This window comes from Pimephales promelas, chromosome 1, assembly GCF_988280905.1.
Source record: "Pimephales promelas chromosome 1, fPimPro1.hap1.1, whole genome shotgun sequence".
Taxonomy (NCBI): Eukaryota; Metazoa; Chordata; class Actinopteri; order Cypriniformes; family Leuciscidae; genus Pimephales; species Pimephales promelas.
The window spans coordinates 47,090,351-47,116,332 of record NC_142769.1 but is presented as its reverse complement, the minus strand read 5'-3'; the positions used below and the strand labels follow the sequence as shown (position 1 = coordinate 47,116,332).

At 36.7% G+C, this 25,982-nt stretch overlaps 1 protein-coding gene across 1 annotated transcript; it reads right to left on the bottom strand.

Annotated features, from left to right (window-relative positions):
* Window positions 1–1,253: 1,253 nt before the first annotated feature.
* Window positions 1,254–24,732, bottom strand: acadvl (acyl-CoA dehydrogenase very long chain). The gene is made up of 20 exons (XM_039659277.2): window positions 24,281–24,732; window positions 22,804–22,873; window positions 21,962–22,039; window positions 21,796–21,868; window positions 21,504–21,568; window positions 17,954–18,088; window positions 17,720–17,864; window positions 16,005–16,134; window positions 14,065–14,190; window positions 12,572–12,770; window positions 10,519–10,623; window positions 9,648–9,734; window positions 7,524–7,586; window positions 4,650–4,751; window positions 4,347–4,444; window positions 4,176–4,248; window positions 3,959–4,031; window positions 2,084–2,156; window positions 1,743–1,818; window positions 1,254–1,663 (listed from the first exon to the last, which is right to left on the bottom strand). The coding sequence occupies exons 1-20, from the start codon at window positions 24,352–24,354 to the stop codon at window positions 1,526–1,528; spliced, it is 1,983 nt and encodes a 660-aa protein (XP_039515211.2). The 5' UTR covers window positions 24,355–24,732; the 3' UTR covers window positions 1,254–1,525.
* Window positions 24,733–25,982: the final 1,250 nt, after the last annotated feature.

Sequence of the window (25,982 nt, the reverse complement as noted above, 5' to 3'; positions counted from 1 at the left end):
CTCGCAATTCTGACTTTATATCTCGCATTTCTGACTTTATAACACACAATTGCGCCTTTATATCTAGCAATTCTTACTTTATATCTCGCAATTGCGACTTCATATCACACAATTATGACTTTATAACACGCAATTGCGACTATATCTCGCACTTGTGACTTTATATCTCGCAATTGTGATTATATCTCGCAATTCTGACTTTATATCTCGCAATTCTGACTTTATATCTCGCAATTCTGACTTTATATCTCGCAATTCTGACTTTATATCTCGCAATTCTGACTTTATATCTCGCAATTCTGACTTTATATCTCGCAATTGTGACTTTACATCTCGCAACTCTGACTTTATATCTCGCAATTCTGACTTTATATCTCGCAATTCTGACTTTATATCTCGCAATTCTGACTTTATATCTCACAATTGCGACTTTATATCTTACAATTGCGACTTTATATCTCGCAATTCTGACTATATCTCGCAATTCTGACTTTATAACACGCAATTACGACTCTATATCACGCAATTCTGACTTTACATCTCGCAATTCTGAGAAATAAAGTCCAAATTGTGAGATAAAACGTCGCAATTACCTTTTTTATTTTCCATTCTGTGGCGGAAACAAGCTTGCATAAGATGCAGTATGTAAAACCACTAAATAAAAATCTTGCAAAAATGCGGGCAGTTGGACCGGATATTGGACAGAGTTTGGTTAAAAAGACTCAAAAGTGCTTCGTTCAGAGTGTATCTGTTCCCCATTGAGCAATAGCCATGTTTCCATCCACCTATTGTTATGTGCATTTTTGGATTTCACATTAAAAAACACTGGATGGAAACATCAAACTGTGCATACAGGTACATTCTTCATCCAATTAGAAGACATGCACAAACACAATGGAAACATTTACAGAACAAATCCCTTGATGTGCTACCAAAAAGTCACGTGACTTTGATTGGATAACCTGACTAACCAGTGGACCAAGTCTGTCATGATGATTCGGTTTAATTCCCTCCGAGAAGCGTCATGACTGTTTACGAACACCAGCATCCGAACGCAAGAGAACATGACAGCGTTTATAGCGTTTCATTCACGCGCAGATGGAGGACAAATAGCCAGTTTCTTTCCAGATTGCAGCAACTTCTATTTTTATAACTGATGTTTTGCACCAAGTATTGACTATTTTGTTCTCTTGAACACATGGGATGGAAACCCTGCTTTAAATCGCAAATGTTGGATGGAAACATAGCCAATGTCTTTTTATTATTATTTTTATTATTATTTCGGCATATACATATAAAAACTAATCTTATTAACTTATAACACAGATACAATCCCTTAGATGTACATTAGATTTGTATATTCTACACATCCAATTCATTTCCATACTTTAATATGGAATATTAAAGCACTCCTGTGGCTGAAGAACACGATGTGACAGACTCCACTCATTTTGCAGTCTATGTTAAGGAATATGGGCATGTGACTGCTTAGAGAGCACATGATTGGCTGATGGGAGCCAGAGCTTTAAAAGCCCAGTGGATGAGGAGAGACCACCCCTCCGTTTTCCACCACGGCAGCAGAAATGGCACGCAGGTTTTTGAAGGTCTGCTTGGACGTCCCTGAGCGGAGGAACTTGATGTCCTGTACGACTCGCTCATGGGCCTAAAGAGAAGAAATCACGGATTAATGCTTAAAGACGGGACTAGGAGAACACAACTTAAAAGAATGGACGAACACTGACCTCAGTACACCAGGTTTCACACAGCATCTTCTCGTGCTGGGCAGAAGGGTGACCTTGGCCGAGAGACCTGGAGGCTCTGAGAGAGGAAAACGAGAAGACGCATACGTGTCAAATACGCGTCTAGTTAGATGCTTGAATCAACATGCGTTGAAAGACGTTCGCGGCAAACGCGTTGCGCAATTTGCGTCATTCGCAAAACGCCCGGCGTGAATGATGCGTCTATTCGCGTCTTTGCATTGACTTTATATGTAATCTACTCGCGCAAATAATTAAATTCACGTAAACACACCATTAGTGCCTACGTCATGGAGAAGAAGAGAGAAAATTTTAACATTGCTCACCTGGACAAGACTACAACCATGGCGTACAGATCAATGGCACAGTCTGCAACTCGTTTCAGAACAAATTGTTCATCTGAAGAGACACACACAGAATCACTCAATCACTATGAGAAAAGCACAAGCTCACGAGGAAGCCCGACAGCTTAAGAGATGCAATGTAATGTTGTAACACTTTACAATAAGGTTCATTAGTTAACGTATCAACTAACATGTACTAACAATGAGCAATACATTTGATACAGTATTTACTAATCTTTGTTAATGTTAAGCCTGGTTCACACGGCAGGATTATTAGGCCGATTTTAGCCCCGATTCACCCCTACCGACAATCTTAAGCAGAGCCCGACCGATAAAGGATTTTGAAGGCCGATACAGCAGACTGATCTCATGAAGTAGCGCGTGTATGACACGCGACTTAACGTTATATAAATATACGACTTACCTCAACCCCGTCCCTAAACTTAACCGTCACTGGGGTTAATGGCATTTATGACCGGAGATTTGACTGCGTGTACAGACACGCGGAATGACATGGACGTTAATGGCGTCGACATATACGCATACACGCGGATACACGCGGATAGCTCAAAATGCGTAGAGATAACACACCACCCGACTCGAAAGTGGCGTATATGTTTACGCAAAAGTCATGATGTCATGTTGGATACAGATACAAATATTTTTGGGTTTTAAAATCCGATATATCGGCCGATATTTTATTTATTTATTTGAAACTGGACATGATAGTCACAAATGTTGTCATGCTTATTTCAGTTGAGAGAACTGATGGGGATGTTCTTTTAATTGTTATTCAAGCAATGTATGTATCGTGACCAACTCAACGAGTGTTGCCAACAGGGACGGTGTAGAGTGCCCTCTGGTGGACAAACTACACAACTCCAAAACTCATGACATGGTTCAAGCGTGTTTTGTCCGGGTTTTTTTTATTGTTGAAATATTCATTTATCGGCCATTATAACTGCCGATACCGATAGTTTGGAAAATGCCTAATATCGGCCGATAATATCGGTCTGCCGATATATCGGTCTGACTCTAATCTTAAGGATGATCAGATATTCCTGCCGTGTGTGGTGTGTTAAGACTGCTCTCGTCTGCTCGGAAGGATGCCGGGACCGCTCCGATATCAAATCCGGGATATCCAACCTGTTGGATTATTTTGGCCTGATTTCTCTTCGTGTGTTGTGTCCCCCGTCGTGTAGCCAATCAGAAAGCGAGGTGACGAGGCTCAGAGGAAGCACCGGCGGGAAACAAGATCAAAACAGCGGCGCCCGGCGGGATGGCGCACCAGAAGGTCCGATGGACTTTTTTTTTTTAGTTAAAAACAAACTACACACTATCGCCACTGCAACCTCTCATAATAAACGGGTTCGAACAATGCGCATCACAGAACAGAGCAAGGCGACCATTTGAGCTTATAAAACTTAAACTTTGTTTGTTTTTTTTTTTTAAATGAGCGATCGTTTCGCTTGATAAGACCCTTATTCATCGTCTGGAATCGTTCAAAGCCCTTTGAACAGTTTGCACCGAAACTCTCATTTGGACCTTGAACTGTTTGGTTCCCATTGAAGTCCATTATATGGAGAAAAATCCAGGAATGTTCATCAAAAACCTTCATTTCTTTTCGACTGAAGAAAGAAAGAAAGACGTGGGCATCTTGAATGACATGGGGGTGAGTAAATTATCAGCAAAAGTTTTTTTTAAAAGTGAACTACTCCTTTAACTAATGAACCTTATTGTAAAGTCTTACCGTAATGTGTAAAAAAAGTAAAACAGGAAGATTTAGCATGCACATATTTTTCTATTGCATGCTAAAAATAATCTTGCAGCACAATACAAAACACACACAGCGCTCACCGATGATTCTCTTTCCATGTTTCAGAAGAAGCTCTTCAATGACCGCTCCAAACTGCTCGATGGCTTTAACAGTCTTTAAGAGGACAAAAACAGGTTTTAGGCTCGTTTCATTTAAGATTTGGGATTCTGTCTTGTTTACGGACCGTTTCTTAGTATAATTTCCAAGTAAACATCATTTCAGTGTTACCCAAGCGCTGTGACTTTGATTTAATCTCACCAATTCTCCACTGTGGTTGAGCTCAGGATGAACCATTCCCTGCAGCGTCAGTCCCGTCCCCATGCCCGCCTTCCTGCCAGACACACACATATAGACCAGGGTTTTATCAAGTCGCTGAGAAACAACACAACTGTCTTGCAGGAGTGTTTTTAAGCGATATGAAGGTCTAACCTCTTGGCTCTCTTTGTGATTTCACCCGCCAACATCCCAGCATTACCGAAAGGGTTCTTCAGCGCTTTCTGCAAGCTCTTCAGCTGATTGCCTGCATTCTACCAAACAGGACACACATTCGCAAATGCAATTCATATGCTGCGTTTGCATAAAATATGTTCACTGGAAAACACCAAGACCAATTTGTAGCAGTGGCAGGTGTCAACAACCACACGTGCCGTGAGCTTTCAGGTGGTTTTGCAGCACAGGAAGCCGTAAGACAGGCAGTTATGTTCTTAGTAGTGTTTTCTTTCCCCGTTTTACCTGAAAGCCATTGAGCGCGATGAACAGTCGCAGGATGTCATTGGTGCCCTCAAAGATTCGGAAGATTCGCAGGTCCCTCATTACCCTTTCCACACCAGCGTCCTGCATAAATAACATGTTGTCAAAGCGCCACAAAAATAATCAATTTATTCAGTGACGCTTTATTTTAAGGTGAAGAAGTTACATTATGCATAATTAACCCTAAACTAAACCCTAATCGTATAGTAAGTACATGTATTTAATTCATATTCCTCAGTACTTATAAATATCAATTTAAAATAGATTAAAAATGTATTATTTTAGTTGGGTAATTGTCCAATACCTGAGAAAATCATGTTGCTAATCAAGGGAGCATTTATTTGATCAAAAAATACAGTAAACAGGAATATCATTAAAAATAAATAAATAAATAAATTAAAAAAAAAAATCAAGATTTTAATATATTTTAAATGTAATTTATTCCTGTGATCAAAGCTGAATTTTCAGCATCATTACTCCAGTCTTCAGTGTCACATGATCCTTCAGAAATCTCTTTATATTGACTTGTTATTGAAATAATTACTTGTCAATACTGTTATCATCAAAACAGTTTGTTGCTTAATATATTTGCGGAAACCATGACATGTTTTTTTCTTCAGGATTGCGTGATGATAGATTGTAATCTTTTGTAACATTCATAATGTTTTTGCAACTTTTAATCAGATTAATGCATCCTTCCTGAATATTTTTTTTTTTTTTACTTTTGAAACAGTCTTTCATGTTCGACAAAAAAAAGCAGCACTGATAATAATCAGAAATTTCTTGAGATTCAAATCAGCCTATTAAAATCATGCGACACTGAAGACTGGAGTAATAATGCTGAAAATTCAGCTTTGATCACATTTTAATCTATAAAAGTAAAACAGAAAAACACTTGGTTAAAGGAGTAGTTTGCTTAAAAAAAACTTTTGCTGATAATTTACTCACCCCCATGTCATCCATGATGTCCACGTCATTCTTTCTTCAGTCGAAAAGAAATGAAGGTTTTTGATGAACATTCCAGGATTTTCTGCATATAATGGACTTTAATGGGAACCAAACGGTTTAAGGTCCAAAAGACAGTTTCAGTGCAAACTATAAACTGTTTAAAGGGCTTTAAATGATTCCAGACAATGAATAAGGGTCTTATCAAGCGAAACGATCGCTCATTTAAAAAAAATAACAAAGTTTAAGTTTTATAAGCTCAAACGTACGCATGGCTCTATTAGGGTTAGGGTGTGATGCGCATTCGTGACTCTCCTATTCGAACTTGTTCATCAAAATAAACGAATCTTTTCCTGAGTCAAGTCAACTCGTTCATTTCGTTCGTTGAATGAACCAAATGACACGAAAAAAGATTCGTTCATTTTGACGAACGAGTTCGAACAGGAGTCACGAACGCGCATCACAGAACAGAGCAAGGCGACCATTTGAGCTTATAAAACTTAAACTTTGTTATTTATTTATTAAGTGAGCGATCGTTTCGCTTGATAAGACCCTTATTCATCGTCTGGTGTCGTGTGAACAGTTTGCAGTTTGCACTGAAACTGTCTTTTGAACCTTGAACCATTTGGTTCCCATTGAAGTCCATTATATGGAGAAAATCCTGGAATGTTTTCATCAAAAACCTTAATTTCTTTTCGACTGAAGAAAGAAAGACATGGACATCTTGGATGACATGGGGGTGAGTAAATTATCAGCAAAAGTTTTTTTTTAAAGTGAACTACTCCTTTAAATATGTAACCCCAGTTCCCTGAGAAGTGCAACGAGACACTGTCCTGCTAGTCCCCATTCGAGGAAACGGTTCTTTGAACTTGTAATATCAAACACAAAATAAATCTGTTCACTGGTAATGTACTGTATATGTGTGTGTGTGTGTGTATTGATGATAAGCACAAATAAGCAGAGAGATATGCGTTTCTGATCTGACTGAACTGTAGCCCACAACAGAAGATGGATTAAGAAGAACTGATGAGACTCTTCTCTGGAAACGAGCTCGGCTGTTTGATGTTGATCAGGCTGCATCTGCACATTTTGCTCAAGCAAGATCTTCAAGCTGGAAGAACTACTCAAACATCCCAACTGACACGAGAAAACAAACACAGCCGCAGCGTCAATGTGCAGACGCGACCTACATTCAGCAAAGACCCGTTTTAGCCGTGTACAGATCTGTGCCGCGACGTGAAAGGTTAGCGCAGCCGTGTCCTCCCCTCGCGAACCAATCGCGTTGTTGCAGAGGTCTTCCTTTGCAAGACACCTCCAGTTTTTCCACCGCCCCCGGGACACAACATTTAGGCCTCGAGGAGGGTGATTGCCCACACAGTAGGTGGTTTATGAATCTTCACGATTTGAGTCACAACGCAGACTCTGTTATGTTGCAACTCTAAGGCGCCAAAATTAGACTTGCACCCTGGCACAGTCGGGTTTCTGAAAAAGCTGACACAAACATGTTTGAAGGAAACCGCTGATATTTCTATCTTAACTGATACACAATATAGCTAGATCTAAATCTGGATACGATCGTTATATATTGTCTAGCCCTAAAACTTTGTTAAAGCATTACAGACAAAGCTTTCTGAAAAGCTTTTTTAAAGGGGTCATGAACTGACTTTTTACATTTTATTATATTGTTGTCTGAGGTCAACTTATGACGTTTGCTTGGCTTTTGTAACAGGCTATTTTCTACCCTAGTTTTGAGCCTAGCTGAAAAACGCTCTGTGTTTTATGGGCGTCTCTATATGATGACTTCTTAGATGTCAAAAGCTCAAGGAAAATTTGATTTCTCAGTTCATCACCCTTTTAACATGTGTACTCATGACAAAAAAATGTATCCAGTCACAATACACACACACTAACCTTCATGAATCCCATTCCACCCATAATCTGAATGCATTCATCCGTCACCATCCAAGCTGCTTCCTAGAGGAAAGAAACCCAGCAATATAGTGAATTTGCACTTATTCTTTAATCATCAGGGGCCTCATTTATAAAACTGAGCCCGACTTTTAGTAAGGCAAGGCAAAAATGGCGTACGCAAAAAAATATTCAGACTTATAAAACCGCTCTTACGCCAGAACCTGCGCAAAATTCACTTTATAAATTTAAAGGAGTAGTTCACTTTTCAAAAAACTTTTGCTGATAATTTACTCACCCCATGTCATCCAAGATGCCCATGTCTTTCTTTCTTCAGTCGAAAAGAAATTAAGGTTTTTGATGAAAACATTCAAGGATTTTCCTTCATATAATGGACTTCAATGGGAACCAAACGGTTCAAGGTCCAAAAGAAACTTTCAGTACAAACTGCAAACTTGTTCAAAGGGCTTTAAATGATTCTAGACGATGAATAAGGGTCTTATCAAGCGAAACGATCACTCATTTTTTTTTTAAATAACAAAGTTTAAGTTTTATAAGATCAAACGCTCGCCTTGCTCTGTTCTGTGGTGCACGTTCGTGACTCTCCTGTTCGAACTCTGAACAAATCTTTTCCGAATTCGTTCGTTTCTTTCGCTGAATGAACCAAATGACTCGGAAAAAGATTTGTTCATTTTGATGAACGAGCTCGAACAGGAGTGTGTTACAGAACAGAGCAAGACGAGCGTTTGAGCTTATAAAACTTAAACGTTGTTATTTATTTATAAAACGAGCAATCGTTTCGCTTGATAAGACCCTTATTCATCGTCTGGAATCGTTTAAAGCCCTATGAACAAGTTTGCAGTTTGTACTGAAAGTTTCTTTTGAAACTTGAACCGTTTGGTTCCCATTGAAGTCCATTATATGGAGAAAAATCCTGGAATGTTTTCATCAAAAACCTTAATTTCTTTTCGACTGAAGAAATAATGACATGGACATCTTGGATGACATGGGGGTGAAGTAAATTATCAGCAAAAGTTTTCAAAAGTGAACTACTCCTTTAAGTCAGTGGAAGCATGCGCACACATGCGTCTCCTCCCCGAAATAACCATATCTGGAAATTACAACGACTAGTTTTACTATGCATATCATCATCTGCATATCATTTGCATATGATAATTCATCCACGTGATACCATGTTTAACGGTACAACATGCAAGTAAAATATGAAATACGGATGTGCCGTCACATCATTACAAACATAATTTGTTTTAGTAGCCTATATCCTTGCCTTGTTTTGAATAAATAAATCAAATAGTGTTAAATACATTTCATAGAACGTTTTTCACTGGCCAAATAGTATTTTTAAATCGATTTATATTTTTAATGGAAACAGTTAAACCTTGTTGGGCCTTATTTACACGACAATTTTCTCACACAATCTGTTATTAGCTATCAGTTAAAACATTAAAACACAGCATGCCAGAGGGAAAGTGTTCAAAAGCTTTGCATCCACAACAAATAGGTCTATTTCTATTTATTGAATATACATTTTTTTTGTGACTTCTCAGTAATGATTTCATGTAATTTAGTGTTTAACTCCATTAAAGAGGATGGTATATTTAATCTAAATGTTTATATCAGAAATAAAACAGTTTAAATCATTCTTTTGTTTATTTAAACGGTTTTACTTCATCTGCCGTTAGCGCAAGTTTGACTAAACGGCCTGACGCGCTCATGGCGCAGACATTTAAGAAGGGATGGATGTTTGCTTTAAGTGATGATATATTTTTTGTATTATATTTCTGTAGATGTATAATTTTCTTTAGATTCTCTGTCTAATAGTGACCAAAAATACATTTAACTCGTTGTATTCGGTGTCGCCAAACTGCTTCTCCAAAACGTTTGTACGCATGGGTCAGAGTTTGCGTGCAGGTGCGCAATTTTTCCCATCAAGTTTTTTTTTTTATAAATTGCTTCGGAAGTGGCGTACGCCTCTTTCAGGGCCTGTTTTGTGCGTACACAACGGTTATAAATGAGGCTCCTGGTATTTGTTCCTAGAAATACACAAAATTTGAATGTGGTCTGAAATAAACACCAAAAACTAGTGCAACTGGGTTGAACACTTACGGAGGCAAAGATTTTACTAATGGCCGCTTCAATCTGGAACTCTGTGGCTCCGCTGTCCATGTTCCCACTAACCATGTAAGCCATGGACTAAATCCATGGAGAAAATATAAAAGGAGGGGAAAAAAAGAGAGAACACAATTAAAATCTTCAGAACAAACAAACAAGCTGAATAATGAAATGGAAAAACAGCAGATGGGGAAAGGCCAAAGTATTTTTAGACCCTGTTCACATGTGACCCTCGAAAACACAAATTAGGGGGAAGCTTACACTTCCCTTAAGACACATGGAAGTAAGACATTTATGAACTGAGTTCTGCAAGTGTTCAAAACTAAAGTGCTGATATCTGCAAAGTCCATAAAGAGGATGTTTACCATTAGAGATTTTGTCTTTCAATTGTGTAAAGTGCCCCAATTACTCTATTTTAAAGGTTTCTCATTTTGTCTTTAAGGTCAATAATAACAGACTTAGATGCAACCGAGTAAAAAAACTAAAACATTTAATAATATAATTATACATTGCATCTTCCTCAGTGTTTGATACGCAGTGAAGTGAACAAGAACAATTTTGCTGAGTCCTTGTGCTTTATCAAGTGTCTTCACGTCTGTCCAATAAAAAATTGCTAGTAAAAGTTATTTTTCCTCACAGATGTTTTATTCATGCGTCACAAGAGTCTTGTCATAAAGTCTCGGTCTTAGTCTCTCAGCATTTTCACCATTGGATTGAGAAGCCGCTATAACGGCTAATAGGGGAACTTTAAATGTATTTGATCAAACAAAAGCTATATTAGTTTAAGTCTATAAATAGATGTCAGTAAGTGCTCGAGTGTGACTCAGAATTTCTTGTTGCCTGATGGGAAAGTTGAGAAGCTCACCTCTGTCACATAATGAAGCATGGCCATTCTGGCCATCTTCTCCTGAATGGCACCATAGTTGTGAATCTTGTTGCCGAATTGAGTCCGGTTAGCAGCATGGTCGACCTGGGTGAGAGAAAAAGGGGAAATATAGAGATTGTTTTTGGCTAACTGGTGAACTCAAAATAAATTGGTAAGGTGTGGAAATAACAGCATGAAAATTACGATTTCACTGAAACCGTATGTGCAAAAAATGCTTATATGTGTAATAGGGTGGTGATGGCGCATTGGACAAGACACATGCCTTTGGTGTGAGAGCCCCGGGTTCGAATCCACTGTGAGACACCAATGTGTCCCTAAGCAAGACACTTAACCCCTAGTTGCTCCAGAGGCGTGTAACCACTGACATATATAGCAATTGTAAGTCACTTTGGATAAAAGCGTCAGCTACAGTGGTGTGAATAAGTGTTGGCACCCATGCTAAAGTTGCCTAAAAAGAGGAATAAAAAAAATCATCTTTTGGATATTGATCTTAATGCCTTAATTAGAAAAATGAGGAAAACTCCAACCTTTAAGGACACCAATTTTCTTTGTGAATGAATAATGTATTATAAATAAATAAATGTTTTTCCTTAAAATACAGGGTGCATAAGTCAGGGCACCCCTATGTTAAATTCCCATAGAGTCAGGCAGATTTTTATTTTTAAAAGCCAGTTATTTCATGGATCCAGGATAATATGCATCCTGATAAAGTTCCCTTGGCCTTTGGAATTAAAATATCCCCACATCATCGCACACCATTCATCACACCTAGAGATTGGCATGGGGTACTTTCCATCTTTCAATGCAAATCAAACCAGCTATTAGGCTAACTGAAGTAAAACCATGCCAATCTCTAGGTGTGATGAATGGTGTGTGATGATGTGGGGATATTTTAATTCCAAAGGCCAAGGGAACTTTATCAGGATGCATATTATCCTGGATAAAAAATAAAATAAAAATAAAAACATTTTCATTTAGGATTTTCATTTAGGGGGTGCGTACTATTAAGTAGTTTCATTGCCTGATTGGTTTCATGATTTTATAATCACTATGGTCCCGAATTCGAGGCAGGCTGGTTAGGGGGTTTCCCCGAGAAAATTTTGGATTTCTCTGAACTACAGATGTGCATTTTAAGATGTTGTGAAGGCAAAAAATATATATATTTTTTTAAATTGATAACAGCTTTAAAACCATGTTGGCTAAAGTTGGCTTTTTTAATTTACTAAAGGCTACAATTTGTATTTTATTCTCAATATGTACACACACATTCATTATTAATCCTGTGCCCAACATGATGAAAAAGGCTTTGTGCCTTTTTATTTTTTTTAGGGAGGGGGGGGGGGGGGGCACCAAAATGGCTAGCAGAGGCACTGACTGTGACTCTGACTCTTGCTTTGTTGAATAGGACCCAAGAAACAAAGCAACTGAAGGCTCACAGGGTGAGTGTAACACAGTGGATAAGGACTACGCTTCGTTTCCGCTTTCAAAAGTTCCTGGTCTGACACGGATACACAAACACAAACACAAACGCCTGTGGTAAAAGAGAAAAGAAAAAAAAAAGCTGTTGAGAAATCCCCCCCCCCCCCCCCCCCCTCAGCGAGAAAACTGCTGTAGCCCACAATCACTCAGCAACATGAGAACACACTGCTATAAGTGTTCCAGCATCCTGTTTCGATATATAAAACAAAACAAAAATACCTAAATTTGAGCAGACGTTTCGTTTGCATTTCTGCATTTGGCAAATGCTTTAAGCATTTTTTTTTTAATTAGTTGCACAGGAACTTTCACAAATCAGCTTGAGCCAACAGCAGCTCCGCAAGAGGACAGTGCAATGCATAAAGAGGAATTTCCCTGCATATTAAGTAGAGGAAGTGAGGATGATAGGGGTGTTGGTGGATGGGAGGATGTGGCTTAACATTGGCGCTCACAAAATAACACAGTAAGAGAAGAGGAAACGAAAAAGAAAGCAAGAAAAACTCTGTTCAGCATTACAGCTCGATAAACGTGCACTTGAGCACACATATATACGCACCGCTTTGCGGATGACACCCTTCATGGTGCCGGAGAGGGCGGCGGCCATCCCGAAGCGCCCATTGTTGAGGATGTTCATGGCCACTTTAAATCCACCTCCAACTTCTCCCAGAACACAGTCCGCAGGGACGCGCACGTTCTCGAAATACACCTCTGCCGTGTTGGACGCCTTGATACCCATCTTCTTCTCAGGAGGACCGCTGAGAGAGAGAGAGGAAAAGAGATGATTAACCCTCAGGAGTCACACTTGTTATCTTCCCGGTCAACACCTAAAAATTAAATATCCTCCATCCCAGTAAAACCAATGCAATTTATTTTTGTTCTATGATATTTATTCTTTGTAATTTATTATTTTGAGACAATTTGATTTAATTTTTTTAATATTTATGCAATATTTATTGTCTATTTTTGCCATGGAAAAATATATATTTCTATATATATATATATATATATATATATATATATTATTATTATTTTTTTCAAAAAATAATGCAGTATTTTAGTTTAATATAGCGTCTAGGCCTTCAGGAAAAAAATATTTTTTGAAGAAAATTAGCACCATCTGGTTACAGTATAGAGAAAAGGTGTATAATCATGGTGTAACCACTAGATAGCAAGTACAGCTCTCTATGGAGAAGCATGTGAATTCCCCAGATGTTTATGAACACTTTTTTTTTTTTTTTTTGGTGGATTTGAATATATAGTTGAAACAATCTCAAAAACGATTTTTTATAAAAAAATAAATAAAAAAAAAAGTAAAAATAAATAAATAAAAATTTGTGAATTTTTGTGTTTGTCAATTTCCCATTCATTTCCTATGGGGGTCATTTTTGACCAAAGACCACAAGTGTGACCAAAGACTATTTTTTGACCTCAGATCATGACCTCAATTTTTTTATGTGTTCACATACATAATGCCATAAAAGTCACCAAGTTTCGTAACATTGCGATGAAGCTGTGATTTTTAAAAATTCAAAACATACTTTTTGTAATCAAAATTTATTGGTGTGTATGCATATAAAAGTGTGTTTGTATGTGTGTGTTGTGGGTGTGTCTGTTTTGCACTCTAGATGTTGTAGAGTGTCACCCCTTTCCTGCGGTGTACTTTTTTTTAGAATTGTGGCCGATTTGTAGATTGCACGTACAAAAATTCAGAGAATTTTTTTTTTGTTTTTTTGTTGTCAATTTCCCATTCATTTCCTATGGGTCGGTCATTTCTGACCGAAGACCACAAGTGTGACTATTTTTTTTACGACCACTTAGCATGCTCGGATCATGACCTCAATTTTTTTTTGTATTCACATACATAATGCCGTAAAAGTCACCAAGGTTCATAACATTCCGATGACGCTGTGATTTTTAGAAATTCAAAACAGAAAATTTTTCAGTCAGAAATGACCGAAGAGCACCTGAGGGTTAAGGTGAAAAGAGTTGTCAAATGTCAAAAACAAAACTCGACTTATTAGAAGATGACGGTGTTAGCAAAGCACTAACTGTGTGACTCCTCCAAAGCTCCTCTCCACGATGAACGCTGTGATTTTGTCCTTCATCTCTCCAGTCTTCTCGTCCTTCACTGGAGTCTTCGCAAACACAGTGAAGATCTCAGCAATGCCTCCATTACTAGAAACAGAAGAGGTTTAATAGAGCCTGCTGATTATTAACAATCTAATATACAGCCTTTTTCAGGCCTTAGTGCATTGAAAGATACTAGGGCTGCTCGGCAAAAATCTAATTTATTAATAATTATTTGCCATGATTATTGGTGGGCGATTTGACCAAATTCTTATTTAAGGCTATTTAAATTCAGTAATTTAAAATATCTGCGAAATTTCACAATTATCAATACTGATTTAAACTTATATAGAGCGGGAGATATCAAATAGCAAAAGGAACAAAGCCCCATGATAGCATTTCCATGACTTTCCAAAAAAAAGAGGAAAACATTAATATAGGGAGATTGAGAACATTGGTCAGAAGAAAGATGTCAAATTTGCCGTCACTCCATCAGTCATTGTTTTAGAAACAGAGTTGCAGAAATGTTCATTCATTTTTTGTCATTTTCTGCCAAAGTAATATAAAAGAAAGTTATATTTTTTTTTTATTAAAAATATGAAAAACGCTACTAAATTTACTATGTTGATCAGTCTGTGAATAAAAGTGCAAATTCTAAGCCACATACATATATATATATATATATATATATATATATATATATATATACATACATATACATAAATATATATATATATATATATATATATATATATATATATATATACACAGTATATAGTACCATTTTAATGTCGAGTAAGATCCCCACCACAACCTAACCTTAATTATTTTAGGTTAGGTTGACCGTAGATCATCTCAACACATTTACAGAATTTATAATCGTGTTAATTAATCTGAACATCAACATATGAAAAATTTATTCAGTCGAAACAGTTAAGATTAATCTATATAGTTTGGTTAACACAGTGTTATGATAAATATTTATTGTGTCTTTGAGGACACAATGTTGGAGTAAAAAAAGTAACTAGTATTATTCTTACTGTAATTCATGGGGTTATTCATGAGGATAACAGACTGACATCTTCACTATTAATTGGGTGAAATCATTCAGTTAAAATAAGTTAAGAATATGGATAATTAAATATTGCATGATGTATATACAGGAACATGAATATCTTATCTACATGAGTTTAGTTTTTGGATTAATCTATTTCAAAATTTTACCATTTTACATTAATGAAACTTCTGAAACAACTGAACTTTAACGTCTTCTAGCTTTGGTTGTTGTAGTTAATGTATTACTATTTTTTTTCCATTTCTCTTCTCTTCTATTTGCTTTCCTTTTTTTTACAACAAAAAAACTACTTTGAGATCAAAAAATAATTCACCCACTATTGAAGACACCTGCAATATTATACAACAATTTAGGACGAGCGTGGAAATGTTCACTAATAAGGGGTTTAGAAAATCCCGCTAGCCCCAAGTATGAGCAATACAAAGGCTTGCCAAGCTCCAGTAATTATAACAGTTCTTCACACTTCTAAAATTAGTATATTTAGTTACTCATATGCTAAAATGTACTGTAAATGTTCTTGGGTTGTTCCTTCACTTTAATGAGCAACACTAGATACAGTTATCCTTCACACAGAAATAGCATTGTCATACCAAGATAAGATCCCCCCCCCCACAAGCACACAAACAGCCCAATGCCAAGAAACACAGGAATGAATGACTGTACAACTGACACGAGATTAAAAGAAAGGTGACATCATCCAACCATTTTTGACTGGACATAGACCCGCCAGTGATATGTTCAGTGGTGATGCCCCCTAGTGGCCACCAAAGATGTGCGTTTATCTCTTTCTGAGATATCCGTGTCTACGTTTGCCATTTGTATATGTTAATGATAAGACCACACACACCTGATCCAGATCTTGCTTCCACTCAGGTCGTAGTACTGGCCGCAGGGTGAGCGAACTGCAGTGGTTTTAATGGAGGCTGCATCAGAACCGCTCGCTGGTTCAGTGAGACAGAAGGCAGCGATGTTCTCTCCTACCAGAAACACACAGCACAGAGTTAGCATTCAACAACTAGCGACAATATTCAGATTAGTGGTCGTCATTAAGTCTTACATTTTCAGATAATAGTCCGTTTCTAAACATAAAACTGACAGTGAACTAAGAGTAAAGACATTAGACACACACAGACATATTAAACATTTGTAAATGCAGTGATGCAAAAAGGCAAAAGTGATGTCTGGAGGGGATTTGTTTTTAAATGTCCATATAGTTTGATTAAACCATCAAAATGTGAGGAAAATATATATTTTTTTTTAAATATGAGGCAAGAACAAAATACTAAACGTGGTTAAGGTATTTATTTGACAAAATTGTTTGGCAAAAAAGGCAAACTACAGATACAGGTTTTATTTTACATTTAAAAAATTGCTATAAAAGAAAAATAAACAAGAAAAAGCATACATTTTGACTACTACATAATTAGTTATGAATATTTTGTTGATTCTCTCTTTTTTGCATGTGTTCAGAAGTCAGTCTTGCCAAAAATTAAGGCCCGTACAATGTTATCATCCATAAAATAATCGACTCCATGCACAACTATGCAAAAAACTGAATTTTTAATAATATTTGAATAAATGGTGATGTCAATTTTCTCTTTTGGCCACTACTGTATGTAAACTAGGGCTGTCAAACGATTAATCGTGATTAATCATATCCAAAATAAAAGTTTGTGTTTACATAATATGTGTGTGCACTGTGTATAAATATTTTGTATATATAGAAATACACACGCATGCATGTATATTTAAGAAAAAAATATTATTTATGTATAAAATATTTATATTTATATGTAAAATATAAATTATATATAAATCTATATACAGTATATACATGAAAATATTTCTTAAATATACACAAGCATGTGTATGTATTTATATATACAAAATAATTATACACAGTGCACACACATACATTATGTAAACATAAACTTTTATTTTGGATACGATTAATCGTTTGACAGGACTAATGTAAACATTAATATAACCATGTAATATAATGCTTTAAAGAAAGGTCATGCATTTTATGATGTGCATTAAACAACTTTTAAATCCTAGACGCACAATTTTTTACAATCACGACACTCCCATTTGAATATGGACAAATGTTATGACTATTCCTAAAATATATGCTAGAACTGCAAGATTAATGATAAATACCTATTAAAACAGCAATCACGATTTTGAACAAAATAACGTAATTTACTAGAGGTTCTGACAAAATGTTAATTACCACTCTCTATGTAAAATGTTTAATAAATGTGAATGAATCATTTAAAAAACATCGGTTTGAATGAATGATTCAATGACTCACTTGGTTCATTACTGGATGAATCAGTGTTTTTGAACGATTCTTTTGACTGAATGCAACAATACAATCGTTAATTGAAGAAGGAAGTTACTTTCAAAAGGATTTTCTCTATTTTAATCACTTCCATAGACATCAGCGTTTATATCCAAACTAAAACACGTTATCCTAGTACTTATCTGATAATATGACTCTTTAAACGATTAATCGTGCAGTCACTCCTCCTACTTTGCACTCCACTAAATCCCACTCACCAGTGGCCAGCTTTGGGAGGTACTTCTCTTTCTGCTGGGGGTTACCAAACAGCAGGATGCCCTTGAAGCCAATGGACTGATGGGCGCCAAGAGTGATGCCCACACCTAGATCATGCATCCCGACAATCTCCACCAGCCTGGCGTACTGCAAACAGAGCAGCAATATTCATGTGTATCTCAAGGCTTCGGCTAGTTTATGCATCTGCCTCCTGCACAGGTGGATCGTGACCTTACCTGTGTGTTGGTGAGGCCAACGCCACCAAGATCTGCGGGCACCTGAAGACCAAAAGCCCCCATCTCCTTCAGGCCTTCCATTGTGCGTTCCTCCACCATCTCCAGAGCATCATTCTTCATGGGGTCGTTCACCTCCTGGAAACACACAACGGCACATTGCAAAGAAGGTGAAAGGACTCTACCCATCCCTATGCATTTACACCAAACTCCCAGTTCCTGGTACAGTATTGGCATAGCAAACTGGTTATTCAGTGTCTATCACAAACAACTAATGATATTATAATTCTGTATGCATGTATATAGGTGTAAATGGTGTATATAGTGTATAAAATGTAATTTAATTCCTTTGATCAAAGCTGAATTTTCAGCATCATTACATTTGCTGTTCAGGAGACATTTATTTTGATCATTTAGGGCTGCGTGATTCTGGACACATTCAAGACGCCATCAAGATATCACGATTCTGAACAGACAACTAAAGAAAATAACAATTTACTTGAGGTTCTGACAAAATGTTAACTGATGCAGTCTATTTAAATGGTTAATTAAAGCTACACTGTGTGATTTTTACCCCCATCTAGCGGTGAAAAGATATAGGACCATCCAGTGAATATTAGTTTCTGTTCCTCTCAACTCCTATGGTGGCCAATGTAGTCCAAGATTAACATGGCTTCCAGTTCGAACGCGTCCATGAGTGTTAACTCAAACGTAAACGCGAAAGGCGAAGCTTGAATTAACGGTTATGTCCCTCTTTGGCTAATGTACTTTCAAGATGGAGGGGTAACATGGCGAGCGACATAAGAACCCCTTACCCGTATGTATTTTCAACGGCATATTATACACTCACGAGAATACTTTATTACTTGAACGAAGTAAATATACATTAATGAGCACATATATTTTTTAAAGAACTAAGTGTTTAGCTAAGAATACACTAAAAGAGTTACACAGTGTAGCTTTAAACGTACAGTATGTCATTTTTGGCCACCAGGGGTCGCTAATCTCTTACAATAACAAAGGCGTATATCGATGACGCAAAGCATCAAGCGGAATTACGGATCTTGTCGTCAAGCTGACGGATGTTTTATGGATGAGTGAATACGGTGATGTTTTTTTTAACATGACTGTAGTGTGAAGCAGGGCGCGATTGCTAGACGTATACAAGCGCCACATGCAACGCGAGTCCCGCGGATAGGGTGACCACCCGTCCCGCGTAGCGCGTGCGCGCACAGCGTTTGAAGCCCAATTCATGCGTCCCGCAAATTGAGACCGTGTCACGCATAATCAATGCTTGCTCAAAAAACAAACAAAAAAAAAGTCGGTCAGTCTATATCCTCGAGACCCAGGCAGCCAAACGTTGTGCCTGAACTCGTTCACGTTCATGAACTCGTTCATATTGTGGGTGAACTGAACGTTGTTTTACTGCCTGTCCTGATTAACGTGTGAACTCGTTCATTCTGGTGTCTGTGAAGTGAACGCACGCTCTCTCAGTTTAACTTCGTTCAATGGGGTGCCAGATTTCTATAGAGCCTTCCAGGCGAAAGCCCGGCTAAAACTCACCGTAAACAGGGCTTAATATGTAGCGAAAAAACACCCAATCTGGCAACACAAGCCACCAGTGTCGCACCGCGGCCGCCGTCGACAAAGGCGTCATATGATAATTTTAACGGATTTTATAATGAGGTCGGTGAAGATGGGAAAAATCTTACATTTCTGTGCAAACTTTGAACTGAACTAGTTCATTTTAAAATGTGTGAACTAAACTTTGAACTACCCTGCTGACTAGGTTGATGTCAACTTTTTCATTGTTGTCATGACAGCACACCTTGTCGTTCCGTGAACCTCTGGAGTTGTGAGTTTTTTTAAAAAACTGTTCCTGTGGTGTTGAGGAACTATAATTCCTGTTAATCCTATAATTTTATATTTTTATTTATTTAAAGTGAATTAATTGTAATGAAAAATAAATAAAATTAAATAGCTAAAGTAAATCGTAAGTGGAAGTGCATCTGTCAATTCATTGAATGTTCAAAATATTCATTTTATTTAGAAAAAAAAAATACACATTGGTTGGCCTATTCATGAGCATATATCAGCAATTACACATGTTTAGGGAATTTTTTTTTAACAAATATTCATGTACAAACAGTAAGGCAATAGTAACAATTCTAGATAGGGGTAAACCACTATCAGAGTCTGCCCGTGGGATGGGGGCACCGCCGCGCCAAGCAGTGTCCCACATTGTCCCTCAGAAACATACCCCTTGTCCCCCTTGGGCTTATTAGCAGGTGGTCACCCTACCGCGGACATAAAGGAATACGGACATTTCATTCTACCGAGCTACACACCGAATTACTCACACAGGTCAGTTTCTCAGACAAATTAAACTTGAGGTAAAGCAGGGCATTTGAGTGTGTTGAATGTTGTTAGTTAGGTTGTTTGTTGGCTGTTTGAGACGAAGCTTGATCAACATTAGAGAATAACATACAGATCAAATTCTAACTTTTCATCATGTTGAACTAACATTGATTAGTTTTATGTACATTTGCTCACCTGTCTAATAAAGTAAATGCAACACTCGCGTCTCTGTCAAGTCGAAATTAGTCATGGACATGGAGCTCTCGGCATCTCGAAAGATGTTGATCTTCGTTTTAGTCCTCTTTTTGTCTCAGTCTGCTTGCCATGGTCCAAAATGTTTGAACAAAACAACAACAGCGTGAGCGTCCTGCTAAGCATAGGCCAGTTGTCCATGTATGTCGCCATGGTTACTATGGCAGTACGAACGGACAGAGGATAGCGCGGATATGACGTTATTGACTGGCGACTCCTCACCCCTGCTCACACGCCCCGTTTCCTTGGTTAAAATCGCAATTTTCTCACGATTTACAAATAGTTGTGAACAAGTATTGTAAGTAATCAATTAAACAAAATGTATAACATTGGCCTAGTGAATTTTGAATATTTTACTGCAAAAAATCATACATATTGCACCTTTAACTTGAATGATATTTACAAAAATTGGTTTGACTGAAAGCGGTTACACCATGATTCTACGCTTTTTCTCTATACTGTAACCAGATGGTGCTAATTTTCTTAAAAAAATATATTTTTTTCTGAAGGCCTAGACGCTATATTAAACTAAAATACTGCATTAATATTTTTTGGAAAAAAATAATATATATATAGAAAAATATATATATTTTTCCATGGCAAAAATAGACCATAAATATTGCATAAATATTAATAAATTCAATTAAATTGTCTCAAAATACTAAATTAAAAAGAATAAATATTATAGAACAAACATAAATTGCATTGGTTTTACTGGGATGGAGAAAGTTTCATTTTTAGGTGTCCGGTCAATTTTGACCGTCCAGGAAGATAACAAGTGTGACTCCGAAACGAAGAGCACCTGAGGGTTAAATTTGTCACTCATTGTTTGAGTTTTCAATGCTATGTGTTCAGCTTTATTTAGTCTTTATCAAGAATTTAAGAAAATCAGTCTATAAAACAAAATGATTCTAAAGCAGAAATGTAGGTGAATTAAACTTACTTCAAAAAACTTACTGCACGGCCCAACCAACTCATTGAGGAACTGCGCCTGCTCCTCATTGAGCACTACAGGGGTGGAGGAAAAAACATTCAGGGCAAAAATAACTGTAAACACACTGAAGAGTGAGTATAATGAATAACAACAGTACAACAAAGCCTGAAAGCGAATGCTAAAAACAATATAATTCAATATTTTCCAATTTTGGCAAATATAACATCCGGTGGTGATGGTGATATCAAAGCGACGCATCTAAAATATCTTTAGTTGCAGGAAAAGAAAACTTGGCAGTCACCTGAGGGGAAGGGGAACACCTGAGAAGTGCTGATTTGCCCTTTAAACATGTTGACAGCAAAAGATTTTGACTCCTGAGGGGAAAAAAAAAAAAAAAAAAAAAAAGAGTTATGAGACTTTCATAATAATGCTAAAAATGGTGCAGTGTGTGCGTAACACTCACGTACCACATTAAGAGCCGTCTTCTCAACCTTCTCAGCTGTCGTGGCGGCGTCCCTGCCGGCTACATTCTTGTCCAGGACAGCCTTGGTTAAAATAACAAGAGCAAGTTATCGTTTTGTTTATATGCATGTAAGAAAATTGGACAGAAATCTACAGTATGACATTTTGTCAGTATTGAACAACCAATAGGCTAATCTTGCTAATGACTTATTTCATTGGTTTAAAGTAATTCTAAAACAATTAACTAGATAAATGAGAATGAGCTACCAACAATCTTGTGTTCAACAGAAGAAAGACACTCATGCAGGTTTAGGGGTAATGTAAATGATGACAAAATGTTCATTTATGGGGTGAACTGTCCCTTTAAGAGGGTTCAAGGACAATATGACAAAGTGGAATGTAAAGATTTCCATGGCTGCCAAGTAGAGCAAAGAGCAAAGACAAGCATCACATAACCTCCGCTCACACACAAACAAACCAATAGCGTCCTCATACACACCAGCATGATACTGAATCAATCATAATAACATTTAATATTTTCACCACCAACTTCATATATTTATTCAGTGATCAGATTTTCTGTAAGTCAAACGCAATATTTACATAACAGTAATACCGCATGGCAAAAGCTCCTGCGTGTCATGTGACCTGGACGTGAACTTTACTCCAGATTTATATTAATGGGTGTCTGAGGACAAACACCTGTCTTTTTTCCATGACACCGGACCAGATGGACTACAGCATGATCTGTTATGGTCACAAAGTAGATAAACTGACTGTGTGACATAACCTAGGTTTGAAAAAAATACTAATGAATACACTATAGAGATGTAGCGACTGGTCTCACCTCTGCAGCTTGGCTTGAATACAGACGAGAATTCTGCGCTGCCACGAGAGCCCCAGTTTGGCGCTGCACTCTGATAAACGAGAGAAAGTCATACTTAATCATATTATAATAGTGGTAGAAAATGTTTCTCTCACGGTCATATGTCATATATTGTAATTACCTCTTCTGCATAATTCTCAATAGTCAATACACACACAAGTCAATACACACACTTATATATATATATATATTTAAGCTATATTTAAAGGAGTAGTAGTACTGATAATTTACTCTCCCCCATCTCATCCAAGATGTCCACGTCTTTCTTTCTTCAGTTGAAAAGAAATTAAGGTTTTTGATGAAAACATTCCAGGATTTTCTCCATATAATGGACTTCAATGGGAACCAAATGGTTCAAGGTCCAAATGAGAGTTTCAGTGCAGGTTCAAAGGGCTTTAAATGACACCAGACGATGAATAAGGGTCCTATCTAGGACCCTTCGAGTCATGACTCGAAAAAAGATTTGTTCATTTTGATGAACGAGTTTGAACAGGAGAGTCACGAACACTCATCACAGAACAGAGCAAGGCGAGCATTTGTGCTTATAAAACTTAAACTTTTTTATTTATTTTTGAAATGAGCGATCGTTTCGCTAGATAAGACCCTTATTCATCGTCTGGTGTCGTTTAAAGCCCTTTGAAGCTGCACTGAAACTCTCATTTGGACCTTGAATCGTTTGGTTCCCATTGAAGTCCATTATATGGAGAAAATCCTGGAATGTTTTTATCAAAAACCTTAATTTCTTTTCGACTGAAGAAAGAAAAACACGGACATCTTGGATTACATGGGGGTGAGTAAATTATCAGTAAAAGTTTTTTTAAAAGTGAACTACTCCTTTAAGGTCTCGCGCTCGCGCGCTCTCTCTCTCTCTCTCTCTCTCTCTCTCTCTCTCTCTCTCTCTCTCTCTCTCTCTCTCTCTCTCTCTCTCTCTCTCTCTCTCTCTATACACACACACGTTATAAAATAATTAAAATACTTAGTATATTGTTTTAAATACACTTTACAAATATATTTAATAAACAAATGTATAAAATACTTGTACATAAAGCACTGAAATTGATTTTTAGATTTTTTTTGTTTGTTTATATTTTACTTTCAATTTTTTTTTAGTTGTAGTTACACTAAACTAAGCTAAATTACATAATTTGTCTACATGGGGAGGCTATTTTAGGACATATTTCCCGTAATACTTGATTTGATTGGTCAGTGGCGTCATTCTCAGGTGAAATGGATCGATTGATTTCCTATGTAACGTTAATTGTGTTAGCTAGCTCTATGTCTAAAAGGTGAGTTTAAAAGGATTTCAAGTAAACAAGCAGAGTAGTAGATGCAAGAAAAACTATTTTCATTTTAATCTCTGTTCAACTGAGTTAGTTTCTGTTAATCCAATTTTGTTTTATCTTCAGTTAACTAGATCTGCATTAGAAATCAGTCTCACCCAGTGAACGCTGGCTGTAGACGGAGGACAGAGCTGCAGATCGCAGGACTCTGTGTAACTTTACGGAGCAACATGATGATGATGATGAAGATGAAGACCGGCCAAATGCTTCGATTTATACGTTGTTTATCTCCCGTGAAGCGGAAGTGTCAAACGGTTTTTGTTGTTATATTGTGAGTCTCAAACTTGCCTACGTATCAAAAACAAAATAAAACGTGATTAAATGCCGAGAAACAACGAGAGAACAATGTCCGGCTAGAGGTAATTCGGTTGTGTCCTGAGAGCGTCCTACAATGCAGCAACAGAACCGGTTATATTTCGCCCTTGACCGCACCGCAGACCAGAGACCTTCCTCCTGACGCGACGCGACACTTCAAATGACGTGTGAAATAGCTCGCAAAATAAGAAGAACCAGTCAAACGACGAGGTTCCCTGATTGACTGCACAGGTTACTGATTACCGGAAGTGGATATTCTATTCCTTTAGTCATGTAACACTGATCTCAGATCAGCTTGTATAACTAGACGCTTTGTGGGAGGTGCTACAATGCGACTGAAGTTTCCTTTATGTAACGCAGTGAAACGAGACGGATACAAAAAAAACTATTTATGTTTCGTTAGAATAAGAACAGTTAGAAGAGGATTAAATATAATATAATCCTATTATATATATATATATATATATATATATATATATATATATATATATATATATATATATATATATATATATATATATATATATATATATATATATACACAGTATATATATACACACACACACACACTTCATGATAATTTAAAAAAGTAATGTGTATAATAATCCTCACAATTGATATTTAAATATGAAATTAGTACTTAGTACTTATAAATTTTTTAAAGACTTCTTCTGAAGAGCTATTGTTGTTGATTTGTTTTCAAAGAAACTGTATAATGTGATTCACTCGTTCAACATCAATATGGCTAGTTGCCAGTCTTTAAACTCGAGTTAATATTTCTTTTACATCATATTCTGTATACACGTAGACTATTGGACATTTCTACGGCTGAACACAATGACCAAACATCAAGATATCAAAAATATCAAACTACTGTTTTGAACAACAAATATTGTAATTTATAAAGGTATATCTTACCTGTCAACATTTGGGCGGTGTGTTAACTCCTCATAAAACAATACAAAATTAATGTGACACTGGAGTGATGGTCTCCAGAGCCAACTATATTATTAAACTACTATAAACTAATATATATTTAGGGCTGTGCAAAAATGAATTGCGATTTATCGTATCCAAAAAAAAAGTCTGTGTTTACATAATATATTTGTGTGTGCTGTATATAATTATTTTGTATATATAATACCTATGTATGCATGTACATATTTAAGAATTATTTGCGCTTAAATTCTGTATATATATATATATATATATATATATATATATATAAATACATAATCTATATTATATAAATATAAATATTTTATATATGAATAACACATTTTCTCAAATATATGCATGCATGTGTGTGTATTTATATATATACAAAATAATTCTATACAGCACACACAAATATATTATGTAAACACAGACTTTTATTTTGGATGCGATTGATCGCAATTAATTTTGCACAGCCCTAATATATATATATATTGTTATAATTTCATCCATAAATACACATTCTGAAGAATATTTACTCACCCTCAT